General features: G+C 47.9%; 2 protein-coding genes across 7 annotated transcripts; one reads left to right on the plus strand and one right to left on the minus strand.

Moving 5' to 3' along the window:
• On the plus strand, nt 1-2,322 carry LOC308534081 (UPF0739 protein C1orf74 homolog). The gene is made up of 2 exons (XM_081112373.1): nt 1-122; nt 763-2,322. Exon 2 carries the CDS (start codon nt 837-839, stop codon nt 1,644-1,646), a length of 810 nt encoding a protein of 269 aa, XP_080968499.1. The 5' UTR covers nt 1-122; nt 763-836; the 3' UTR covers nt 1,647-2,322.
• Nucleotides 2,216-25,923, minus strand: TRAF3IP3 (TRAF3 interacting protein 3). 6 transcript variants are annotated; one of them, XM_081112368.1, is made up of 16 exons: nt 25,679-25,923; nt 20,851-21,254; nt 18,638-18,785; nt 18,403-18,466; nt 17,926-17,950; nt 17,632-17,661; nt 17,446-17,541; nt 11,658-11,729; nt 9,458-9,598; nt 9,209-9,346; nt 7,900-8,035; nt 7,268-7,330; nt 5,568-5,627; nt 4,340-4,476; nt 3,527-3,640; nt 2,216-2,488 (listed from the first exon to the last, which is right to left on the minus strand). In XM_081112368.1, the coding sequence occupies exons 2-16, from the start codon at nt 21,193-21,195 to the stop codon at nt 2,396-2,398; spliced, it is 1,662 nt and encodes a 553-aa protein (XP_080968494.1). In that variant the 5' UTR covers nt 21,196-21,254; nt 25,679-25,923; the 3' UTR covers nt 2,216-2,395. The 6 variants fall into 6 exon arrangements, 5 of the variants coding, with proteins under 5 accessions (XP_080968494.1, XP_080968495.1, XP_080968498.1 ...); XR_013997152.1 differs by lacking the exon at nt 4,340-4,476; XM_081112369.1 differs by lacking the exons at nt 3,527-3,640; nt 4,340-4,476.
• Nucleotides 25,924-26,515: the final 592 nt, after the last annotated feature.

The raw sequence follows: 26,515 nt of genomic DNA on the forward strand, positions 1-26,515 counted from the left end.
GAGCGGGCGGGATTTCCCATGGGGCGGCGGATTGCACGGTTCGTGGCTTGTGTGGCGGCGCGAAGGGACTATAAAAGGACGTTCCTGAGCCCGCGAACCTGCAGCGGAAGTGGAAGGCGAACGTATGTGTGTGATACCGAGCCCTCTGCCTGGTTTAATAAGACACGATAATTGGCTCCGAAAAGGGTGTGGGCATTGGGGTGAGCCCTTCCGCGGAGGGTCCGTGGATGTCCACCAGGAGGCATGGCGGAAATTAAAATACCACCCTCCGGCAACTCTTACACATTTCATTTATTTACTTTTACAGGGTGAGATGGTTATCAGCCCACATGCTAGTGTATGTCAGTTTCATCAGATGTCTGTTCTCAGAACTCTGCTGGCGGGAAGAGAAGGGGAAATTGGCGGTGGAAAGAGTACATTTGGAACCTAGAACTCTGCCTCCGAGGGCAGTTTTAGGTGAAATGCTCAGAATTTTGCAAGAGACTGCCTTGCCTCTTCGTTGCCCCAAACTTCTCACAGTTTGAATCAGAGAAAGTAATGTACAAAGGCCACAATTTGGAATAGAAGCCAGAAAGAATATAAACCTGTCCCTAAATCCAGAAAGACACGTGTATTTGGGGCTCCGGGAGACGGAGTAAAGCATAAGGAGGGACAATGACCTTTGGAAGATGCTATCAGCCGGGGGAGGGCTGTTGGCAGGTGTCCTGGTATGTATGTCACTGGCTGGTTGTTAATAATCGCCTGGCCCTGCTTTGTTTTTAGGTCCTTCAAGTGTCCGGAGCTCAGAGATGTGGCCCAGGGGCGGGAACTGTCTCTAGTTAAAGAGGCCATGCCTGATGTTGCTTCCAGATCTCATGTCGACACCAAGTCCTCAGTTGCTGGTGGCAGCTGCTCAGCAGACCCTGAGCATGGGAAAGAGACGGGGCCTGGCCCGAGCTGTCTGCCTTCGCCTGGCCGGAGAGGTCCTGGCTGTGGCCCGGGGACTGAAGCCAGCCCTGCTGTATGATTGCAACGGTGCGGGGACATCAGAGCTCCAGAGCTATCTGGGGGAGCTGCAGGGCCTGGGCCTCCTGACCAAGGGACTTCACATCCTTGATATTGGAGGCAACAGCCTGATCGTCATACCTGAACATGTATGTCAGCACCTGGAGCAGGTGCTGCTTGGTCCTGTAGCCTTTGTGGATGTTTCCAGCTCCCAATCTCACCCTTCTGTCCGCTCCCTGGACCAGCTTCAGGACTTGAAGTCCCTCATTGCCAAGATCATCACCCATTTGCAGGGGTTGCAGAGGGACCTGTCCCTGGCCATCTCCTGCAGCAGGCTCTGCTCCTCAGACTGGAATCTCTGTACTGTGTTTGGGATTCTCCTGGGCTATCCTGTTCCCTATACCTTTCACCTGAACCAGGGAGATGACAACTGCTTAGCCATGACCCCACTACGGGTGTTCACCGCTCGGATCTCATGGCTTCTTGGTCAACCCCCAGTCTTGCTGTATTCCTTTAGTGTCCCAGAGAGCTTGTTCCCAGCCCTGAGAGACATTCTAAACACTTGGGAGAAGGACCTGAGGACTCGATGGAGGGCTCAGAATGACTTTACTGACCTCAGCATCTCCTCTGAGATAGTCACCCTGCCAGTTGTGGCCCTCTAACGCCCATGTAGAAAGTACTCACTAAATATTCAGCTCTAAGTCAGGGATTACGAATAGGCATCATCTCAAGTGTCAATTCTGAGCCTCTTGACAACACCAGGGAAGAACGCTCTAGTCAACTGGCCGCGTCTGTGACGGGCACGGGAACAGGTGGTGGCGGCGGCAGCATGGGTCGTACATACTTGCCATTTCTATACTAAGGAGTCCTCTTGACTTAACTGAGATGTCTATTCCTTTTTCACTAGATAGAAGATAGAAGGAAAGAGATTGTGGAGAAGGGAGTGAGGGGGTAGGTGGAGAAGGTTAGTATAAGGGGGGAAATAGCTATTTAAAAAAAGGATTGTGGAGAAGAAGGGAGGTGGAGGACAAGTAGTCTACCCTTGTATACTATATGTATGGTGTGGTAATGTTGTAAATATACTCTGGGTAGCGTTCACTAGAAAATAGCAGGCCTGGGCTTTACTGCATGTTTATGTACCTCCAACTGAATTGGACTAAGGAAAGCAGACCAGGATGCTCAAGTGTCATATTTGATGCGATAGGTTGGTCATTCATGAATAAACAATTCTGGGGAACAAATTGTCAGACAAAGTTTATTTGTTTATTTTACAGTAGGTGGAAAAAAATAATAAAGTTAGAAATCTCATTTGCGTTGGGAAAACCCACACTTGAAAGTATCCAAACCTTCTTGAGTTTTTTATTGAGTTTTTTGCTTCTGATTTTCACCCAAGGCAGCTGTCACAAGTTATTCAGATCATCAGGCTGTCCTTGTTGGCCAGGAACACTGCTAGTGCTATAGCAATCATCAGGATCAGCATTGATAGCCATCGGCCACACTGCCTCTGAGGGTGGAAGGGGAGAAGAGAGAAGCCATGGGTTGGTTGGAGAAGATATAGGCAAAAACAATTTTCCTTCCCATTCTGGCCCCGTGGGAAATCTTGGGTTGGTGGAAGAGGGGAAGGTTTTCTCTATCACTTTGTTACCTCCCTTGGGATAAAACCACTTTGCTGGTAGTCACTGGCCCATAAGCCAGGATCATTGGCCCAGGGAACCACAGCCAGCTGGAGCCAGATACTTAAATACAAGTCCAATCAAAGGTGGAAAGTAACTCGGCAAAATTGTATTGTTCTCTGTTCATATTCCTTGTTAAATTTTCTCTCCTCATTCTGTCCTTGCCACTACACTCAATAGGCCAAAAAACACCATTTCCTATTTTAGCTAATAGTCCCTTCAGGCTTAAGACTTGTACCAAAAAAAAAAAAAAAAAAGCCCTGGCTGGTGTGCTCAGTAGTTAGAGCAGGGGTCCTCAAACTTTTTAAACAGGGGGCCAGTTCACTGTCCCTCAGACCGTTGGAGGGCCGGACTATAGTTTAAAAAAAAACTATAAACAAATTCCTATGCACACTGCACATATCTTATTTTGAAGTAAAAAAACAAAACGGGAACAAGTACAATATTTGTATTTGCATGTGGCCCGCGGGCCATAGTTTGAGGACTCCTGAGTCAGAGTGTTGCCCTGTGCACAGAAGGGTTGTGGGTTCGATTCCTGGTCAAGGGCATATACCTGGGTTGCAAGTCTCTGGCCCATCGGGCTGTGTGCAGGAGGCAACCAATCAATGTGTCTCTCATATTGATGCTTCTCACTCCTCCCTCCCACTCTAAAGTCAATGGGAACATATCCTCGGGTAAGGATTAACAACAACAACAACAAGAAAGTTCCATGCAAATTAAGCTGGGGTACATAAGCCAGTGTTTCTTTCCATGGTTGCTATACTGTCGGTATCAACCAAGCTGAATGGGACAGGCTGGTCAGAAGATGTGGCTAAAGGAGGAATAGTCCCACCATCATCGAGGGCTGTGTGGGAGGATCACGCTCTTACTCTGGGAGGCAGCTGCTGGCTCTGGTTCAGCTCTTCTCGACAGTGCTGCAGCGTACGCAGGCAGGAGAGGTACTCATCACTGAGGTTGTCTAACTCTGAATGCAGTTCTCTGCACTGGGGGGGAGAATACCACCAAGGTCATCACCAGGTAAAGGAGAAGGCCCCCTGTCAGTTACCCATTCATTCATTTGGAGTTTGTACTACCTTCCTTCCTTCCCAGGCCTTCTCAGTGATTTCAGTTTGCCTTTTGCTGTTTGACCTAGTTTGTCTGGAATGTGTGTTCATTTACATGAGTGATTATAATGCATATTATATATTAATTACTTATAGACGTGATATAAGTGTGTGCTTTCATGTGACAGTGAGCAAGTGCTTTGTAAAGGGGACATCAAAAAAAATGAAATTCTTATGGAACAGAAGACCTGGAAGTGATCACAGTACAAGGCTCTTGGTCAGTAGCCGAGGATATGTGTTTGTGAATTTGTAGATAGGAAGAGTTTTGTTGCTTAAAAGACTATAAAGTTTTAACATACTCTGCAGCGCAAAGTTTGAGGAGTTAATGTTCATGAAGTGTGTTTGAGTTTAGGTTGACGTACTAAAAAGTAGCTAATAAAATGAATAAGGATTGTATAATGAAGGAAAATGATAGACAAACTAACCCTAAAGCAAGACAGTTTTTACAGTCAAATGAATACCTGGAGGCATCCAATCACAAGGTCTGGTGTTGAAATCCCTGCTCTCTGGATGCCTCCAGCAGTTTTCCCTATCTCCGTAGGCTGAGCCCCCCACTACAACCTGAGGTCACCGTCTCACCTCCTTTTCCTTGGCCTGGAGCTGCAAAGTCTTCTTTTGCAGCTGGTCTTTGAAATCCCAGTCTTTCTCCTTCCCTGTACCCTCAGGCTCCACTTCGTTAAGGGAGGGCTTTGGGCTCCGCACAGACAAAGCCTGATCTAAAAAAGCAGCCAGATTCTCAGTGATGGTGAGGCCCACACCTCTGAGGAAGGGCCCTGTCAATGAGAGGACCTCTGGGAGTGAGGAGAAGGGTGGGGAGGGAGAAAGAGAGGGCCTGTCTTTGGTTAGACTTCAAGGGATGGAAATCTCTGACTTTTCAAGCACTCCCATTGGGACCCGGCTCAGACTGGACAGAGAGCTGGAATTTGAGCCCCACTGAGGGCAAGGTTGGCATCTTACTTTTCTTCGTGTCCCTAGTCCTGTCTAATGCCAGATACTTTTAGAGTGTACTTCTTAATCCGATTTCTTTGGCTAGGGGTCACATCCTTTCTAGTTATACTGGTAGGTTTGCTGGATGCGTCAATATAACCCCCTTCCTTTCTGTCCTTACTTCAGTCATGAGAAGGCAGTCACATCCTAGAATTCATCTTCGTGTGGTTGAAGATGGTTTTTCAACCACCTGGCGGTCTTAGTCTTGTGAAGAGCCCACTGGACTAGTGATTAAATTCTGCATTGTTGTCTTAGCTGTGTCTTTGTGTGACCATAAGACCTTCATTTTCCTATCCATGCTATGTGGGTGTAATGATTTCTGCCTTCCATTTACCCAGTGATTGTGATGAGAAAACAAAAGGCCTTGTGTAGTGGTAAGTGAGGAGTTTTTGCCCCTTCATATACATGATGGATTCTCAGGAAGCTAAGGCAGCAGACTCTTGAGGGCTGAGAGGGAGGTCACTTCTGCATGCAACATGGTTTACAGGAGAAGTTGGATGTGATTTGGAAAGTCAAGTGTAAAAATTGACATGCAATCCTGAGTTCAAAATCAATTTATTGAAATGTTCAACACAGACATGTTTTTCAGGGGAAGTAGAAATCCCTTTTCACAGTTTACATACCTCTTAGGGTAGGAGGCTAACTAGTTAAAGTGTTCTCAAGAGCCAATGATCAGCCCTTAACAAGCTTTCCCAGATCCCTGACCTAACAGATGCCAGAACTGGATGGGACTCCAAGAGGCCATGTAGTCCATCCCCCTGCCTCTAGGCAGGCATGGAAAGAGCAACGTCTTAGAATTTGTGGAAGTAAATTTGCTGACCTTTCTTTATTAAGAGTTTCTCCTGCTCTTGAAGCTGTAAGGATTGACTCTGAAGCAGACCTGTTGGGAAACACAAGAAACTTGTCTGTGTTGGTATGTTTACTGCAAAGCGTGGCTTTTCAGCACTTTGCTCAGAACCTTAATTATTAAAGATGTTCCCATCTATTATTGGTTAAATTGTGTTGAAGTCATAACTAAAAGTATCTCAACATATGATCTTTTTGGAGATAGGTTTTTTACAGAGGTAATCAAGTTAAAATAGGGCATTAGGGTGGCCTAACCAGATATGACTGGCATCCTTATAAAAATAGGACATTTGGACACAGACATGCATAGATGGAAGACATGTGAGCAGACACACAGGGAAGACAGCAGCTACAAGCCAAAGGGAAGTAGCCTGAAACAGATCCTTTCCTCAAAACCCTCAGATGGAAACAACCTTGCTGACACCTTGATCTTGGACTCTAGCCTCTAGAACTGTGAGAAACTAAATTTCTGTTCTTGAGTCACCCAGTCTGTGTTCCTGTTATGAATGCACCATCTTATATCTCTTCCGACTATGTCTTTACCTTTAAGTCTCTGCTTAATCGTTACCTTAAAAGAGTGGTTCTCAACCTTCCTAATGCTGCGACCCTTTAATACAGTTCCTCATGTTGTGGTGACCCCCAACCATAACATTATTTGCGTTGCTACTTCATAACTGTAATTTTGCTACTGTTATGAATTGTAATGTAAATATCTGATATGCAGGATGTATTTTCATTGTTACAAATTGGACATAATTAAAGCATAGTGATTAATCACAAAAACAATATGTAATTATATATGTGTTTTCCGATGATCTTAGGCGACCCCTGTGAAAGGGTCGTTTGACCCCAAAGGGGTCGCGACCCACAGGTTGTCGACCCACAGGTTGAGAACTGCTGCCTTAGAAGAAAGGCTTTCCCAGATGACCCTTTATAACATAGCAACATTTTCCTTTAGCCTGCTGTATTTTTCTCCATAGCAGTTCTCACTACCTGACACATTTGTTCACAGAAACTCCATACTTTACTCCAGAGCCTACTTAGAATGTCAGCTTCGTGAGGGAAGGAACCGTATCAGTTATGTTCATTACTGTATCCTCAGTGTGTATAGCTAGAGTGGCCGGCACTTGGTAGGGGCTCATGCCATACGTATTGAATACATAAGTGATTTTCAAGTGACTTCTTGCCCACTCAGCACCTGCTCTGGAGAACCGCTGTATTAATGGAATCAGGTTCTCCAGCTTCTCAGAAATTGTCTACTCTTCTTATGAAAAGTCCCTTCCCCTCTTTGGCCCCAATATGGAGTGTTGAAGTGGCATGTATAGAGTGAGCTCATTTTCTGAACCATTCTAGTGACCAAGGTCTATGTGACATATTCATGTACATAAAGAGAATATACAAAATAAGAACTACCTTAGAAAACTTAACACTTTAAAAAACCTGTAGTTCTGGGGGAAAGGCAGGTGGTTGTCACTGGCATGGAAGGAAAAAGGCAGAAAAGAACAAAAGGACAGGCTAATATATAACGTGTGAAGAGCTATGTAAATGACCTCACTTCACAGAACAGGGCTGTCAGAGGTCGGGGAGCTGCCAAAGACTGGGCCCTAACCCCCCCTCTGGATAAACACCGAAAGGCCAGCTGTGCTACTTTTCGAATCTGGAAAGGGAACTTACTCTGCAACTGTTGTACTTTGGTCACCAGGGCGAGTTTCTCCTCCTCGGACCTCTTAAGTTGATCTAAAAATGAAACAATACAAACCAAAACAGAAGAACCCAAGATTAATGCACTCGACACCTGAGGATGGAAATTCCTCATAGGTACTGCCTTGTCCGTGGCCTCTGATATGTGTCAAGTGCAAGTTGCCCTTCCTTCTACTTGTCCCAGCTCTGAAGAGGTAAACCAGAACCAAAGTACCTTGGATGTCATTTGCATTAACAAATGGGGTGAGTTAAGTGTTGTATTTGCGCACGCTTTGGTCCTCTCTCAGCTGACTGCTCAGAAACCTTTCAACTGGCCTTTCCCTTTCAAATCAGGAATGTGGCCTGGACACATGTGACTGATGTGGAGCAGCTGTGGTCTGGCCCAGAGGGATGGGCTGGAAAAGAGCTGATACTCCAAGATGCGCTAGGGCTGAAAAATCCGTTTTCAGTCATGGATGATTAAAGCAGCCCTGCCTTTCCCTCAAGGTACAATGGAATCTTAAAGCCAACCAAACAAACCAGTGAAAGACCGGGTGAAGCCCTTTTCTCCATCCAGCTTCTTTCGCTGGTCTCACTCGGCCAGAGGCCCCCGAGGAGAAGGGTACCTTGTAAGTGCTGGGTGTCCGAGCTGCACAGGTCCCTGTCTCCCTGTAGGCACTCAATCTTGGCCTGCAGTTCCTGGTGCTCATTCTCCAGAAGTTGCAGAGCCTGGTTCATCTGCAAGTCTCTACTGTCTGCTCCCTGCAGGGAGGAAGAGGGGCCGATGCAGAAGCAGGTCAGTGCTAGGGTGGAGGGTGGGGGCAGATCCCGTGGAAGAGGAAAATTACAGGAGAGTGTAGAATTTTAGAGAGGAGTACTAGGGAAATAGGAAAATAGGGACTTAAAAATCTTCCCTTTGCTCTGCTCTATTCCTTTTATTACAAATAATGCATTCGATTTTTTTTTTTAAATATTCACAAGGGACTCATTTGGGTAAATGTCCAAATTCAGGAATACCGAATCATCATTTTTCTAGATGTCTCACATTATCTATACATTTCATTCTAGCATTATCAATTTTTTTTGGTAGTGTCATTTTCACAAAGAATTAAGGTTAAAAAGAAAAAGGTTTGTAAAGTCGCCTTATAGGTGATTTGAGATATGGATGCAATGCATGGTCAGTAGATTCATTCATTTGATAAGTGAACTCTTATCAAATGAACTGTATTCAGATCCCTGCTTCAGGAAAATTAGAAAGATAAACCTTTTGAGATGGGTCCTCACAATTCCAAACCAAGTAAAAAAAATCTATGGAAAATAATAGCTAATATTAATGAGGGCTTATATGTACCAGGTATTATATTAAGTGCTTTGCCTGGATCACATCACTTACCCCTCAGAGCAACCCTATGATATAGCTACTTATTTTCGAGATGAAGAAACAGAGGCTTGAGGTTGGTTAACTTCTCGAAGGTAAGCGAGATCAGAATGATAGTACCCTTGAGAATGCCAGGGATGTGGCAGGAGATGTTACTACCAGCCTATAAGTAAACTCATGGCATTTGTTCTGTGCCAGTAGAGGGCATTTCTGAACTGGATGCTGTACTGCGATGGGTGCAGAGGATGGGCTGGGATCTGACAGTAGGCTGCTGAATATTTCAGCCCTTTGCATTTGGATGGCGTCATTCCAATGGACACTTAGTTTGTCTGCATGGGCAGTGCAAACGTCCTGGCTAAACTCAAAATTAGATTTCAGAGCCAAAACAGTGAGTCTGGTACAAAGCCGGCCGTGAGTGAGGAACTGAAAACCAGATGCTGTCAACGGCCTTTGGGGCCCCCAATCCAGGAGCAGCTTCTCTCATCACTGCTGTCACCAGCCCTCCTCTCGCTAAACCCCGCCTCCTCTCCCACCTCCCCACCTCCAGGGGCTGGTACCTGCAGTTTGGACTGAAGCACGTGGAGCTGGCTCTCCAGCTCTCTGTGCTGGGTCCCCAGGGTCCTCCAGTCCTCCTTCAGAGCCTCGTACTGGCTCCTCCACTCTTCACATTTCTGCTCAGCCAGAGCCAGGGACCGCTGAGGGAGAGCAAGGGAGAGGGTGGTACCTTGGGTTCCCTGGAGTTGTGCAGCTGACTCCCAGAGCCACCCCGGGCCCCCAGTGGCCAGAACTACGCAGCATCCCCGCACCTGCGTGCTCTGCAGCTGCTGCTCTGCGCTCATTTTCTCCTCCAGCACTTTCTGCAGTGACTCTTTGGCTTTCTGCTCATAGCTGTTTTTCTGGTCTTCCATTTCCATCAGCACCTTTTTCATTCCCCAAGGGGAATATTTCTGTAAATTTGATGCAATTCAACAAGTACACATTGAACTTCTGTGTGCCAATCCTGAGCTGGGGTACAGAAATGAAAAGAATTTGCCTGTAGGGCAGAGATACCAGCGATCTGGTGGAGCTTTTCTTCCTGGGGAGAGCCGGCCAGGGAAAGTCCCTCAGGTGATGTGCAAGGAGATAACAAACAGGGCCCTTGGCAAATCTTTCTCAATCTGCTCCTTTCTCTCAGCTTCCCATATCTCAGTGAACAGCATGATCACCCATCCAGCCTCCCAAGCTCTAAACCTGGGAGTCACCTTGATTTCTCTCTTACTTTCTCCCAGTATTCAGTTGGTCATCAACCCTTGTCAAGTCAAGCTCCTTTGCAGCTCCTTTACACCTGTCTCGTCTCTAGCCCTATGACCACTCCCTTAGTTCAGACTCTAATAATATTATATGAATTAATGCAAACTCTTTCAGTGCTGCAGCTACAGGTCCTTTCTAAAAAGCAAATCTGATCCTGTCACACAACCTGCTTCAATCTCTCAGTGGATTCCCAGCGTCCTAAGGACCAGGTCCAAAGTCCTCGGCATGGTTCCTACTTAATATGCCCGGGCTTTCATTCTGTGCCTTCTCCACCCAAGCAGAACTGCTTGCAGATTTCCTCAGCACTGGACTTTCTGGCCATTGCCTTTGCCCATGGAACTGCTTCTGCCTGGAGCATCCTTATCCACCCTTTTCACCTGGTTAACGTCTACTCATGCTCAAGACTCAACCCAAGAATCATGTAAGTTCTGATAAATCTTACCCTTACCCCGCAACATTATGGGTTAAGTAGCTTTTCTTAGTGTCCACATAGTACCCCCTGCATGTCTCCATCTTCCCACTCTACCCACAGCCTTTTGATGTACGGGACAACGCTCCAAACTACTGAACCGCACAGGCAGGGCCCCATGCCTTTCATCTTTACGCTCTGTGATTTTGGGGAACACGGGTAGCTGTTATTGTCAAATCTGGATTACCCACTGGGTAAGCAGTGACCTAGATAATGCAAATTTAGGGATCAATATGAAATCATTCCCATTTAGCTTTGGGATCATCTGAAAATTGGGATTTAAATGTGAATGGGTCTTGTGTCCTTAGACTTTTCATTAGAAAGCATCTCCAGGAATTATTGGTTGAGTGGGTGTGTCCCAATTATTGGACTTAACTGTGCCGGTCACTGGACAGCTTTATCCTCCATTGAACATGAATTTGTTGGCATTCTGGGTTATATGTCGGTCTCTTATGAGCTTGGTTGGCATAATTTAGTTTCTAATTTAGAGTCTGACAAAAGAGGTCATACTGAAAATTTAAAGTTGTGGATCAGCAAATCTATAGACTCTTCTAGAAACTTTTCTGCAAGACTCCAACTGTGTGGCCAGGTCTACCTCATCTCCCTGACTCCAGATAGGAGCAGTCTTTCTGCTCCAACTCATTCTCTTATTTGACATGTCCCTACTTATCAGAAACACATCGCTTCTAAAGTGTGAGAGCTGGTTTCTTTCTATCTCTTGTAATCCAAGATCAGGCCAATCAAGAGATTACTGAAGCTGGATAACAATGTCACAGGGAAGCCAAGAGTCACAGCCTTACAACATTCTCCGCAAGTTGCTACAAGATGAAGGTTGCTCATGGAATGAAAAGAATTTTGCAAAATTTCATTATGACATTCAACTCATCTGTTCAAAAATTAGGACCTGTGTGGGCCTAGTCAGGTGGTGTGAATCTTTACCAAGGCTCCTCCCTAGAGCTCCAGGTATTCTCAAAGTTGCCCTGGAGCTGGCAAAGTGCTTGGTGCTGGGATTCCTTCCCAGGGTGCAAAGTGAAGGGCACTGGGAGAAAGGGAGAGGAGGATAGAGATAGAATGTGGATATATGGTATATTGGGGATCAAAGTGAAAATGGCAAAGCCAGAACTGGGTGAGTAGGAGTGTGTGCCTTAAACTCTATCAGGTGGCATTTCTAGAGCGTAAGATTGAGATTCAAGCATTCTCCTTTAATTCTAGATTCCTGGGCTAGAAGTGTTCTCCAGAATGCTTACCTGGGTACAGGTGTACAGCTGGTTTTCTAAGGATCTCAGTTTGCCCTTCAATTTGTCTTCATTAAGCTGTCCCTGGAAGAGATGGGATGAATAAAAGAATTTGGGCCAAAATATAGTGTACGAAATGTTTTGTTCTGTATTCCCAGCCTAATGTCTAGACTAGAACATGGTCTATGCTCAATGTTTGGCAAACAACTCTTTCAAGAAGTAGGAAGGAGGAAAGATGACAAAGGATTTTTTGGAAGAAGAGGATCTATTCCTTTTTTTCTGGAATAGGAGAAGGAAGAATCAGACTGACCCCCAAAGTCCTCTCTCTACTTTGAGGTTCTCTATCAAATGGCTCAGGGATCCTAGCAGGGTCCCCTTGAGGGAAAGCTTCTAAGCTGTCCTTTCCTGCCCTCATTACCTCTCTCCTTGCCTGTTGGGCACTTCTGTACTCCTCACCTTCTCTCAGTCTTGTACATGGACCTTTACTTCTAAAGTAAAGGGGACTCCCCTCCTAGGGGGAGTATACATTCTCTTTCTTACCCCTTGTTATGTGCTGAATTGTGCCAGGCCCTGTGGGACACTTGTGAGGCCTGTTCCTCCTCAGGCCTGAGGCGCCCCGGCTCCTCTCAGGTGCATTTCCAATGCCCCCCAACGGTTTCCAGTCCACAATAGCCTGGGGCTGAGGAGGGGACTCTGTTTTGAGGGGGCTCAGGGAGTTTCAGGGCACCTGGGGTAGGCAGGAAGTGGTATCTCACAGCTCCTGTTTGGCTGATTCTTCTAACCAGGGGAGCCAGGGGCCGCCTCCACCCTTTCTGCTTCCTGTATTACTCAGTTGGGCCTTGCAAAAGTGTCTCCTGCTATTGATGTTTTTTCTAATGTCTCTCGTGTGAGAGCTGAGAGTCAGGGATTTTGCGCGTACAATAGCCACAGGGCTTTGGGACAGATAACAGAGATGGACAAAGACCGCCACTGTTCTGGGCTCCAGAATAGCTGGTTACAGGGCTGCATTCCCCAGAGTGGCCTGTTCATTGTCAATGCACAGGTCCTGAAATCCACTCCCTCCACACCCTCATCTCCTGCTTCAGATCTTCCGACTCTGAGCATTTTCCTTTGCCTGAGCTCTTACTCTGCAGATTGCAATCAAACCCACCGAGTTTAAGGTTTATTTTGCTAGAGTTTGGGAAGAAAACAGACCAACCCCAGGCAATATTCTTACATTTTCCCCAGTGTCCTACCCTTTTTCAGTAGCTCCTCTCTCCTCCCTTACTATGGTTTCAGTTCAATATTTTACCTCTTCCAACTGTTTTTGTATTTTAGCCAGACCCCAGATTACGTTTCTATTCATCTTGCAATGTGATACAATTCAGCATAACCCCCTGCAGGGGGGATAAAGGGCTACTCAAGTCTTGGATTTAAAAAAACCTCTCTTGCCTACAGCTCTGCACAGACTCCCCAAGGCAGGCAGGACAGTGGCAGCCAAGTTGTTGCAAATGGGGCATGTAGTTTCCTGGTCTGAGCCCCAGCTCGCCCCACACGAAGCCCAGTGGTATAGGATGTGGGGAGAAGCACTTGTTACAGGCCTGTTGTGGATGTTTTGGGGCAGTCGCACCCCTGGAGCCCAGGGCTCAGGGAATACAGCACCCCCATTTGGAGAAGGGAGCAAGGTGGAGGCCATACACACCTGGTGCCGGTCTAGGCGGCTTCAGCTCCTGCTTCTACGTGGCTCTCCCCTGCCTCTGTTCTCCAGGCACGCTAGCACCTCACCGCAGAAGCGCCAGCCCCAGCTCCTCACCGCAGAAGCGCCAGCCCCCAGCACGACTCTGCTCTCGCAGAAGTGGCTTAGGACTTGCAGCCAATCCCCTGCCTCGCTGTCATCTCAAGATCTCATTTCTACTTTGCGGAACTTAAAAAACCCCCTTGTGCCCCACTCCTGTTTTTTTTCTATTGCCCAATTCTGAGCACTGGCTTTCCTGCCCGAACTGCTTTTGCTCTGCAGGTTGTCCCCAGCTTAGGACTCTGGTGGTGCCCTAGGAACGATGCATCCCAAAGGCCCAGAGTCAATGGAGGTTGGAGGCCGCGGAGGGAGCTGGTCCTTGGGGTTCTAACAGAGTTGGCTGTGAGCATCTCTGCATTTGAAGTTGGAGATTCAAATCAGAGAGACCAAATGGGAAAAATAAAGGCTTGAACTGGGCTGAATGTCCTGTTCCGGCCACATCAATTATTTTTCCCAAATTCACCTTTCACTGATGTTGAGGCTTCCATGGGAGGGGTAGAAGGTGGAATTGCCTTGTTTTTGGGGAAAAGTAGCTGAAAAGTCTTTATTGAAAAGTCTGAGACGATTTTCCTTAAAAACAGGAAACGAGGGGGTTGATGGGGAGGAGGAAGAAGGGGAGGGTGAACAGTGGGAGGGGCAGGAAGAAGGAGGGAGAAACCACAGTGTGGCCAGGGGAACTTCTGCTCACCTGCTGGAGTGTGTGCTGTGAAACTGCCCCCATAGTCTACCTCGAAAATGTCTCTTAACACCTCCTCCCCATTCCCACCGGGCTTGCTGTCCTTCCAGCTCTGATTGTGTTCTACCTGGGATATTGTAAGTGCTCTGTACCCGCACACAACCTCAAGCCAGGGTCCCCACTGCTGCCAGAGAACCTTTTAAAACACAGATCTGCCCTGACCAGTTTGGCTCAGCGGATAGTGCGTGGCCTGTGGACTGAAGGGTCCCGGGTTGGATCCCGGTCAAGGGCATGTACCTTGGTTTCGGGCACATCCTCAGTGGGGGGATCGATGTTTCTCTCTCATTGATGCTTCTAACTCTCTATCCCTCTCCCTTCCTCTCTGTAAAAAAATCAATAAAATATATTTTAAAGCACAGATCTCGTTACTCACTTTCCATTCAGTTCCGGAGCTATTGATTGAGCCCCTTCTAAGGATGGACCAGGCACTGTAGGACTTTTTTTTTTTTTTTAAATCCTAACCCGAGGATACTTTTTCCATTGATTTTTTTTTTTTTCAGAGCAAGTGGAGGGGAGGGAGGAGGGGAAGAGAGAGAAAGAGAGAGAAACATGGATTTAAGACACATAGATAGGTTGCCTCCTGCTCAGGCCCTGACTAGGGCCTGGGATGGAGCCTGCAACCAAGATACGTGCCTTTGACTGGGAATCAAACCCACGACCCTTTGGTCTGTGGGCTGACGCTCTAACCACTGAGAAAAACTGGCCAGGGTGACACTCTTAAGCCTTTAAACCTGAATAAAGCATCGTTCCATTGCTATCCTGCTTATTGTCTATAGCAGTGTTTCCCAAACTGGAGATAACATGCAATCTCTTGGATCTGAGATATCTGTATTTTCCCCCTAAAGTGGAGTCCATACATTATTTAAGTTTGAGATGCTATGTTCAACAGAAAAAGTGTAACGGTCATAATTCTAGAGACTTGTCTGAGGTCATTTCTGGTCTTATCTTTGGAGCGACTCTGACATGATCTCTTCATTTCAGCCACGCTCTGCTACACCCAATGCTTTGTCATACCTAGGCCTGGAACCATTCTGGTTTCTTTGCCCTTCTGCTTTTTCTGCCCCATCATCATTCCCACTTTTGTCCTGGTAAACTCCCCTGCATCCTCCAGGACCCAGCTCAAATGGCCCCTGTCCTTCAGAACCTACCCTATTCCACCTCAGGCCAAATAATGGCTCTCTTCTCCTTTCGTTGGGCCACTTTGTAGACACCGCTGTTACAGCTTTGTCACGTTGTGCTAGTTGTTTATGACACATCTCTCCCTTCCCTGCTGAGTGTGAGCTCCTCAGCCTCAAAGACCTCGCTCCTCATTTTCCCTGGTAGCACAGGGCCCAGCCCTTGGTGGGAACTTATCAATTGTCTGTTGAGTAAAAGAGAGAAACATCTCAATGTAGTTCAGCCCTGGAAACCTTCTGGCCTGCACAGCTGTCTGCCCCAGACTTCTAGTCTCTGGTGGAAAGGGCTTCCTTAATCAGGAACGTAGATACCTAAACCCAGGCACAATGAGGGATGCGAGGAGGGAGGGCTGAGCTTAGGAAATCTTTCTTACATCACCGCAAACATCTCAGTTTGGTTCCACGCCCTCCATTTCCTCTCTCTGTCTAAGCAGAAGCCATCTGCGTGGTGGGCTAGATGGTCACAGAGGCCCTTGAGGGTGTGGCTTCTTTCTTTGCACCCGGTGCTTTACGCTCTGATGGGGTCAAACTGCTGGTAGCTCCCTAAACACACTAGTCTAGGGGTTTCCACGAGGGATCTGAGGAGCCCTGGGAATCCCTGAGACCTTTTCAAGCGAGGTCTTCCCTTTTCTAACTACAGATCGGTTTGAGGTCAGATTTTCCTCATATGCTTCGACCAGAACAATGTTTTGCAACAGACTGAATGCAGAATCAAATCTGAGAATGGAGCTGTCTTCTGTTCAGCCAGACATTAAAAAAAGATTTGCAAAAGTTTAAAGCAATGGTACTCCTTTTACTATTTTTTAAAAATATACCTGTTTTTCCTAAAAATATAAAGTTTAGGTTAACATGTAATGGATTTACTATTGTTATTTTAAAATTAATATATATTTTAAGATTCCAGTTTTAATTTCTAATATGGTATATTTTAACATGGCAAATATAAAATTTTTTTTTTGGGGGGGAGTTTCATGGTATTTTTTTTTTTAAAGAGTATAAAGGGGTCCTGAGATTAAAAAGTTGGTGACTCATTGCACTAGACTATATTATTCCTCTTGGTCTTTGCCTGTGCCATATCCCCTGCCTGGAATATAGTTCCTTCTTCCACATTTGCCTGGAAAATATTTACATTACTATAAATATTTCCTTGGTTCTCATCTTCTTTAGAGTTATTCATTCCTTCTTATATACTACTATATCCTGAAAACATTTCTTTTTTAAAAGAATATATTTTTATTGATTTCAGAGAGGAATGGAGAAATAGAAGCATCATTGATTGACTGCCTCCTGCACACCCCCTATTGGGTATCGAGCCCACAACCCAGGCATATGCCCTTGACTGGAATCAAACCTGGAACCCTTCAGTCCACAGGCCGACGCTCTATCCGCTGAGCCAAACTAGTTAGGGCTGAAACATTTATTTCTCATATCTCTGTATTGTTTAGGCATCTGACTCCCCGACAAAACCACAAGCTCTCTGAAAGCAGGAACCCTGTGTAATTAATCTCACTATTTCCAATGCTCGGTACAGAGAACATGGTCTATGAATATTCGTTGAATGAATGGGCTGAAATCAGGAGATCTACATTCTGCCTCTAACCGGCAGTGTGACTTTGGGCGAGTCCCTTGGCCTCTCTGACGCTCAGTTTCCTCGTGGGCACAATGAGACAGACTGGATGACCTCTGAGGGTCTTTCCCACTCTCACATTCCCGTCTGGGCTGAGCAGCAGGTGCATGCCGGCTGGGAGTTCATATTGGTCATGAGTGCCATACAAAAAGAATTGGCATTTACCACAGTTAGTAATATTAACTGTATTGGGATGTCCCTCGTTCCAACAAATTAAAAACTGGGGATTCTTGCCCCTTTTGCTTCTGGGTCCCCCCTGGGTGTGTAGCCCTCACGGCCCTGGATTTTGAGCCGTCCCATATATTTACTATGACCATCTATTTGCTGTTTGACTTCTAGGTCTTAGCATCTTTCTCTGCCTCCTGCCTCTACAGTCGTGAGAAAAACACACACACCATACTCGGTAGGGAAGGTATGGAAAGGAGAAGGAGATGGGCAACCTTAGAAGCTGATGAGCTTTGTTCAGACAGAGGTTTCATTTCCCTTACCTTCCAGGAACTGTCAGAGGCTCTGATCAGGGTGGACAGTAGGTCTTGAAGAATCACCATTTTCTGTTTTAGAACCAGCTCTCTTTGTAGGGCCTCCTGGGAGCAGAATGCAAGAGGGTAAGATTAACCTGGCGCAGGAGAGAGGACATAGGTGGAGGAGTTGAGGGGAGAGTTCACGTTACTTACGTTGAGGTACTCGGAAAGCTGGATGATTTCCTAGAGAGAAAGGAAAGGGCAGTCAAGAAGACTCTAGTTCTGCTGAAGTCCCGGAACATGGAACCAGAGCTGGGGTTGACTCGTGCAGAGTAAACTTTCTTCCTTGGTTCAGACAAAGTCCCCCCAGCCCCTCACGTCTATGCTCATCCAGGGAGAAGGCGCCCCTCCATCCCAGCGGAGTTTCTCATGGATCCCAGAATACCAGAGTTTGGAGCAGCGTGTATACCATCTGATTCAACCCCTCCAAGGTAAGGATTTTCTTACCTTATCTAGAACCGCAACTCCACAACTGGGAAGAGAAAAAGTAATAACAAAATGACAATGGAGCAAGGAAACTAACAGGTAGGAGGTGGTGGGTTGGGTGGGAAGATCTTCCCCCCACTTTTTTTTTTTTTAAAATATATTTTTATTGGTTTCAGAGAGGAAGGAGAGGGAGAGATAGGAACATCAATGATGAGAGAATCATTAATCGGCTGCCTCCTGCACGCCCCCTACTGGGGAGCAAGCCCACGACCCGAGCATGTGCCCTGACCAGGAATCGAACCATGACCTCTTGGTTCATAGGCTGATGGTCAACCACTGAGCCACACCAGCTGGGCCTTTTGTTTTTGTTTTTTTAATGAAGGTGGACATGGACATTCATTGTGTTCCCTACATACTGGGTGAGGGTATTCAAGTGAAAACGTAGAGGAATGGATGGGATGTGAAGGAGTTGGGGTCAGGAACACAAAAGGTACTTACTTGGTTTGCTGACTGGCATCATTCTTAGTTGTTGGCTGTGCTTCTTTTGCCTTTGTCTGAGTGCCTGAGAGATGGAGGAGCAGGTGATTCAGAACCGGGCGGGGGCGGGGGTAGCGGTGGGGAGAGAAAGTGGGGGAAGTGGGGAGGGGCAGGGGCTCTCTGCCGCCAGTGAGCTGGGACTGACATGGCAGGATTCTCTGCAGGTCCCAGTGAGGGAGGGAGCTTCTGCTCTTACCACGATGGTGTTTGGGTGGCTTCTTGATGGCAAAGTCCTGTGGTGGAAGGCCCTGGGCCTGGGAGGGGAGATGATTGTCCAGATCCCTCCAGATGCTTGAGAGAGGGTGATGTTGGGTTGGAAAGACCTCAGAGCTGGTCCCTGGCACCTGGAAAGCAAGTGGCAGATGCTGGATGCCTAGAGCCACTAGGACAGGATTCTCCAGCTGATTGCAGAAAGGTGGACTGATGATCAAGTTTCAGGTCCAGAGGACCAAAGTAACCTCTTTAAGCCTTCAAGGCTGCATGGTTATTTGCTCTTGCCTTCCCTGTTTCAGCTGCCAGGAATGGTCCTCCTCAAGCCAGGAAGCAGGAGCTGGGCTTGTCTCCAACTAGACTCTCTAGAATCCCCAGCTACCTTGTTTGGTCTCAGCCACTCACCCAGCCAGCATGGTGATATGGAAAGAGAACGGGTCTGAGTGGGGAGTGAGGGGATCTGGGATCAGAGACCACCTTTTCCAGGCCTCAGTCTCCTATCTGTGTAATGGGTTTGGAGTAGATGAACTCTAAGCTCCCTTCTGTCTTCTAGGGATGGCTTCCTTCCTCTTAGGAATAGCTGGAATGCTGCTGAGGTGTGTGAAGAGAAGGTAAACTAGGGAATTGTAAAGAGGGGTGTAGTAGTAGTTGTCACAATTTAGTCTGCTTTTTTAATTTATATTTTCTTTTTTTACATATTCAAAAATTCTATGCTTTGCTTTTAACATAACACTCAGAGGCTAAGAAATGCCTGTGGTACTGAATCATGCAGACCAACTCAATCTCAATAAAACTTTAAATATATTTTTATTTATTTCAGAGAGAAAGGGAGAGGGAGAGATAGAAACATCAACGATAAGAGAGAATCACTGATTGGCTGCCTCCTGAATGCCCCTCACTAGGGATTGAGCCAGCAACCCGAGTATGTGCCCTTGACTGAAATCGAACCCAGGACCCTTCAGCCCACAGGCCCTTCCAGTCCACAGGCTGATGCTCTATCCACTGAGCCAAACCAGCTCAATAAAACTTTAAATAACTGATAGGCTCAGTTGGAATTCTTTAGTTAATTGTGTTTCCCGACCTTTTAAAATTTTTTATTTGATTTTAGAGAGAAAGGGAGAGGGAGAGCAAGAGACAGAAACATGGATGTGAAAGAGAATCATCAATTGGTTGCCTCCTGTATACACTCTGACTGGGGATCGAACCTACAAACTTGGTTTGCGCTCTGACCAGAAATCAAACCAGCAACCTTTTGGTGCATAGGATGACGCTCAACCAACTGAGCCACACCGGCCAGGGCCCAATCTTTTTCTCCTTAAATATTTTTTCAACAAAAGCATTCAGAAGCCCTTCTTCCTTAGAAAGTACAGTGTTGGTTTTATCTTACAGTTGGGCGCGAGGATCATTTTTCTGAACAGCACCTCCTACTGTGGACAACAGGTCCACTAGTTAAGAAGTCCCCACAGAGCACCTACTCTAGGTAGGGCACAAGGCCAGGCGTTTCCAGGGAATACAGTAGACCCACCCCTGCTGCCAACATGCTCAGCATGGATGGGAAGACACAGATAGTTTGCTGGCTGAGGTCATTTGGACACACCCTGTTTCTTTTTGCCAACATAGCTCCCCCCCAGGCCAGACTAATGGGTTCTTGGGCCGTTATTTAATCTCAGAGGATTAATAGCCTCATGAGAACCACGGAGAGCAGAGTTGGAGAAGCTAGGGCAGGCTTCCTGGACAAGATGAGGCCTTAGCTGAGTGAATTTAGTAGAGTTGGAATGGCCCAAGAGGAAGAGAGAAGGTGGGTGGGTGCAATAGCTCACAGAAGAATAGACGTGTGTGTGTGTGTGTGTGTGTGTGTGTGTGTGTGTGTACCTGGCATACAATAGGCATTCAATAAATACGTGTTGAATGATGGATGAAGGATGTAGAAGATGTGTAGATTGCCTACATTTGAACTGATACTAAGAATTAGCTGTGGAATTGTTTTTAAAATTATTTTTTCTCTCCTATAAGGCAAGTGCAAAACAAAAATAGCTAAATAGACAAGCAGAAAAACACAACAACAAAAATCTCTGTGATAAGTGGCTAAGGGAAGCTTTACTACATGACTGAGGAAGGGACTTAATTGGAATCACTTTTTAGTGACCTGGAGGCGCCCCCCCCCCCCCAACAGAGCAGTGTGTCCGTAGGCATGCCCACCTGCTGTCTGGGGGGAGGGATCCTGTTGGGCCAAGCCAAGAGCTTCTTGAGTTCAGCCTCCTGGCCTGTCCTCCTGGAGGGACTTTGCTCCCTGTCCGGGCCACTCTGTGTTTTGTCTTTCTCGTCCACCTCCAGGTTCCTTCTCCTGAAGAACTGCTGCTGTCGGGCTCTCTGGAGCTGCTCTGTGTGCTGGGTCCTCAGCGCCTTCCCCGCCTGGCGGCAAGTGGTCATGTTGGGGCGGCAGCGGCGGCTTTCACGGGTCTCCTGCCGGCGCTCATACTTGGCCTCGTAGCTCTCGGCCCACCGGGCCAAGCCAGCGGGAGGCCTGGGGTCTGGGCTGATCATGAGGAGCTCCTGAGCACCTGTTGTGCTTGGCTTCCAGTTCCTGGAATAGCTGTCGGGATCTGCCAAATGCCAAGAGGGAGGAGAAGGGGAGGGGTCAGGAGATGGGCAGAAAAATGACTACCTCCCTGGACAGGGGGGCGGAAATAGCAGATACATGTGGGTTGAAACAGAGGAGGTGTTGATGTCAAACCGAGAGTCAGGACTCTCAGGGTCCAGTCTCTACGCTAACTTCTGCTTTCCTCCGGCCTTGTCTCCCCCTCTGCAAAGCGGAAAGTCTTTCTGGCTGCCACTTCTTCATTCACCAAACATCTCACCCTGCCTCTAAGTCGGGGGACCATGAGAAATCATTGATAAAAATCATCATGAGTTTGTCACCTTTTGGATGGCAGGGATGCGTTCACTCTTTGGGGACTCCTAGAGAACCAGTTGAATGGCTCCCTGTTCCCAAATCTAAAGGACAAGCCAGCCAGCATCTTTACTGCTCTCTTGGCCCAGGTTGTTACTAGAGTAGGTGAGTGACTCCACTCAAGGCCTGGAGGGACACCCAGACCCCTCCAAGGTGTGGCCAGTCCTGAGACCAGCACCCGCTGATTTCTTCTTAGCCCTTAGCAACCAGCTGTGAGCTTGGTCCTGGGCACAGTCCAGAATGGAAACCCCACCCTAATTCCTCTAATCATGGTCCATTGGCACCCGACTCCCAGCCCAGGCCCGGGCTCCGACTCTCAGGTGCACATCAACTCAGATCAGTATTGGCCAAGCACCTGCCAGAGGCCCAGTGCTGGCAAAACCCATATCAGAACTTCCAGCTCAATAATTCTTGGCATTGAGAATTTCATTTTTCTGGAATCACCTCCCTGTCAGAACTAAGTATGGTGTCAAGTCTGCTTTTCTTAGCCCAGACACAGGCTGTGCCATCAAAACCAGCAATCAGCCCGGCCCGTGTGGTACAGCGGTTGAGCGTTGACCTATGAACCAGGAGGTTATTGTTCAATTCCTGGTCAGGGCACGTGCCCGGGTTGTGGGCTCGGTCCCCAGTGGGGGGTGTGCAGGAGGCAGCCAATCAATGATTGTCTCATCATTGATGTTTCTATCTCCCTCTCCCTCTCCCTTCCTCTCTGAAATCAATAAAAAATATATTTAAAAAACCCAGCAAACACATGGATTTTTGTCTCCTTAAGGTCATCACAAACAAAAATGAAACAAAACCAAACAAACCAAAACAGTAGCCCAAAGTCCCCAGGCCTTCCTGTAGAGGCCACACTTTGTCGCCCCTTCACGTGGCCTTACCTGCTGCTCAGATAACCCCCAAACCCTTCTTGCTTCTCTGTGCTCCCCTCACCCTCTCCTACACGCACGACCTTCTGCAAATGTGTTTCTTTACCTAGAACCCTCTGCCAGCCTGGCTGAGTTGGGGCGGGACTTGGCTCAGCTGGATCCTGAGCCCTGGAAATTCTGTGCCCTTCCTCCCCTGATCACAGGGGTGACTGCGGAGGGAAGAGGAGCCCCCCCTTACAGCTGCCGCTTCTCTTCTGGGTCCCCCAACCTGTCTACCCGCCACCCTGGGAGCCTTAGTTCCTGAGTAGGTCAGAGAAGGGTACCTCAACTGCACCAACAGCAGGTCTTTGCCAGCTCTGGCCCCTCGGGTCTATTTACAGGCCAAATAGACTCAGCAGGTAGCAGCCTCTGTGCTCCCTCTTCGGAACCTCACTGCCCATCTGGCTCGGTCTGGAATTCTCTGCAGGACTCATTCCCCAGGGTCAGGGATGGGGTGGCCTCACTCCCTGAGAGGGGTCTTATGTGGTTCAGCCCTGCACCTTCTCAATTGCCTGAGTCCTGGGTAGGGCTGACCCGAGCAGAGCTGTGAGGGTGCTGTCATGCTTGTTCTAACATCCCACCCTGGCTGTTTCACCTTTTTTTGGTTAATCCTCCCCCAAGGATATTTTCCCATTGAATTTTAGAGAGAGTGGAAGGGAGAGGGAGGGAGGGAGAGAGAGAGAGAGAGAGAGAGAGAGAGAGAGAGAGAGAGAGAGAGCCATCCATTGGTTGCCTCCCGCGTGCATTCCGACCAGGGCTGGGGATCAACCCTGCAACCAAGGTACATGCCCTTGACCTAATCAAACCCAGGACTCTTCAGTCCACAGGCCGACACTCTATCCACTGAGCCAAACCAGCTAGGGCTGTTTCACCTTTCTTTAGGCTTTTCTCCTCACTCTGTAGGGGTCCTCTGACTTCCCAGCTGCCACTTTATTTATTAAAAAACTTAGATAAGCCCATTCATGTTAAGTTATAAATGACTGGCTGGAGGAGACTGGGATTAAGTGCAGGTGAACTCCATGTCTGGGATCTATGCCGTGGCATCCTATGCAGAGCCCCTGGCTATTCTGCCATGGATGGGGAGGCGGGGAGCCCAGCTCTGGGCTCAGTGTGGCTTTAAGTCCCGGCTCTGACACCTACTACCTATGTGTTTTTTCTTTTTTTTTAATATATTTTTTATTGATTTTTTTTACAGAGAGGAAGGGGAAGGGATAGAGAGTTAGAAACATCGATGAGAAACATTGATCAGCTGCCTCCTGCACACCCCCGACTGGGGACATGCCCGCAGCCAAGGTATGTGCCCTTGACCGGAATCGAACCTGGGACCTTTCAGTCCGCAGGCTGACGCTCTATCCATTGAGCCAAACCGGTTAGGTCCTACCTATGTGCTTTTGAAGAAAACTATTAAACACCTCTGAGCCTCAGTCTCCCCATTTATAAAATGGAAACTTATCTCATAAGGTTATGAGGGTTAAATAAAAAAATGCACCCCAGCCGGTGTGGCTCAGTAGTTGAGCATTGACCTATGAACCAGGAAGTCACGGTTTGATCCCTGGTCAGGGCACATGTCCTGGTTATCAACTTGATCCCCAGTAGGGGGCATGCATGAGGCAGCTGGCCAAAGACTCTCATCATTGATGTTTCTATCTCTCCCTCTCCCTTCCTCTCTAAAATCAATAAAATATATTTAAAAAAAAGAAAAGAAAAAAATGCATGTCAAGCATCTGACACATAGCACACAACAAATGTCAGCTTTTTATAATAATAATAAAGATCAGCTATGATCATTATTACCCCTGTCCTGCGGATCTTGGATACTGCGGACACGGTGCCGTAAGACAAAGGCCCCAAAGCTAACCTAGCGCTCCCAGGACCAAGAATGCCGCACCTGCCAGTCCCCTCTTCTCTTAAAGGGGTGCTATTTACCCCATGGAGGGGATGCCTGTCCGGGACATCGTCCTATTTACTACTCTGGTTCATCTGGCCTCTGGGTTTGGGCCAGAAGAAGAAAGGGCTTCTCTGTGGTCGGGACATAGCCACCTTCTCAGCTAGGCCTGGCAGAAAGGCAAAGAGATGGGGGTGAAGAACTGTGTCCAGCCTGCGCTCCACCATTACATGTGGGGGCGAGGTCCCCACCCTGTTTGGCTCCTGGTGACCACAGGTTATGTAGAGGAGGCGGATCCCTGGGTATGGAGAATCCTCCCCCTTCCTGCCGTGAAGAGGACAGGAGCTGAGTCTGAGGGAAGGCCTCTCTGGACGCCACAAGGCTGTCTGCACTAATCCGCTGAAACAGGCTGCCTCCTCCGCTTCCTGAGGGGCAGGTGCTGGGGCTTGTTACCCAAGCGGGAGGTGCACTAGAAATGGCCCCTTAGAGAAGGGAGCATTCCCCGACCCCCAGGCCCTCACGCCTGGTAGCACTTCTGCGGACAGCTGAGCGGAATCATACCCAGCTCCCGGGACAGCTGGACTGTTCTGATGGCTTGCACCAGGAGGCCATGTGGGTCGGCTCACTGACAGCGATGGGCTGTAGAAGAAAAAGGAACTGGTCCCTGTGAGGTTCAAAGATAGGTCACTGGGCCACTGCCCGGGCTTTCTGGCATCTGTGGGGCGCCCCTTGGCAGCATGACAGGGCCCAGTGGAGCTCCGGGGAGACGTGGGACTGGCTGGGGACAGCCCTCCTCACTGCCAGAGGGAGATGTCCGGGTGCTGGCCTTCTGAGTCTCTGTTCCCACTTCCTGGCTGTGTGTGCGGTGAATGGCTTCCCAGACCAGAGCTCTTGCTGTGAGCCAGGACAGATAGGCCTACACTTAAGCTGCTGGGAAGGCAGCTACTCGTCTGGGGGACTCCCTGCTTTGAAGAGAGCTGTAAAAGTTCACTTAACTTACGCCCCTGTCACTAGGTAGCCTGAATCCTGTCATTGACTCACCCCTAATTCAATCTAACGGATGGAGAGAGGAGCGATGGAAGCTGTACACTGTGGCCAATGGCTCCGGAAACCAGTGCGGGGTGCTTTCTTAGTTACCCAACGCCCAACGCTCTTAAGCTCCACCATCTGCTCCTGTGTCTCCCCCTTCAGCTCAGGGAAGCTCCAATGAGGGAGGTGCTTCTGTTCCACCCCAGAGTCGGAGGACCCCAACCTGAACACAAAAACATCCTCCTCCTCAGTTACCTTGGGTCCCAGGCTCCAACCCAAGCAGCTCAGAAAAGCCTTCCAGCTCCTGGGTAGATCTTGGCTCTGGTCTCAGATGGGGCAAGACAGCAGCCGAGTCAAGTGCAAGCTTTCAATCCATGGCTCTGCGTCCCCTTAGCATTTCCCTTCTTGGTACTGTTTCTCTTTGCGCAGAAGCCTCGCTGAAACAGGAAACAGATAAAGCCACAATGCTTGCTCACCCCAGTTCCTCTCTCTTGCTTTCTGGCACAATCTGAGTGGGCCCCTGAGCCCCGGAGGCCTCCACAGGGCTGGGCCTAGGAGCTCCTCCCATCAGTGGGCACCCCAGCCACCCTTTCTCTTGCTACTGGATTGGTCTGCGCTCTTGGACAGTTTCAAGTTAAGATCCCTTTCCTAGAGTAGACAAGGATGGGTCTCTGGGTCAGATTCACATCTTGCAGCTTTGATGAGATGCTCCCATTATAGGTTTTCAATTTTCTCTTTCCTTTAATTACCTTTTCCCAGTCCTGACGTTGTAAAGAGTTTCTGCTCTTCTGAAGTATTGGTGTTTTTTTCATATTTCTGAAATGAGGCCAGCTGAAGCAACAGTGTGTGTGTGTGTGTGTGTGTGTGTGTGTGTGTGTGTGTGTGAAAGGGTGTGTGGCTAGGTAGTGAAGGGAGCAATAGTAGAATCTTCTAAAAATATTTCCCAGTCAATAGACTAGGAAATTTTTTTTTGCAGGGGGGAACTAAAAGAAACTGATCTGTGTGCATTGCTAAGAGACTATTACAGATGATATAGCCAGGACATTCCCAAGAACTTCAGGATAAGATAGTGGGAAGGGAACCGGACTGGGA

Source organism: Myotis nattereri, assembly GCF_964212035.1.
Source record: "Myotis nattereri genome assembly, chromosome: 18".
In the NCBI taxonomy this organism is placed as follows: Eukaryota; Metazoa; Chordata; class Mammalia; order Chiroptera; family Vespertilionidae; genus Myotis; species Myotis nattereri.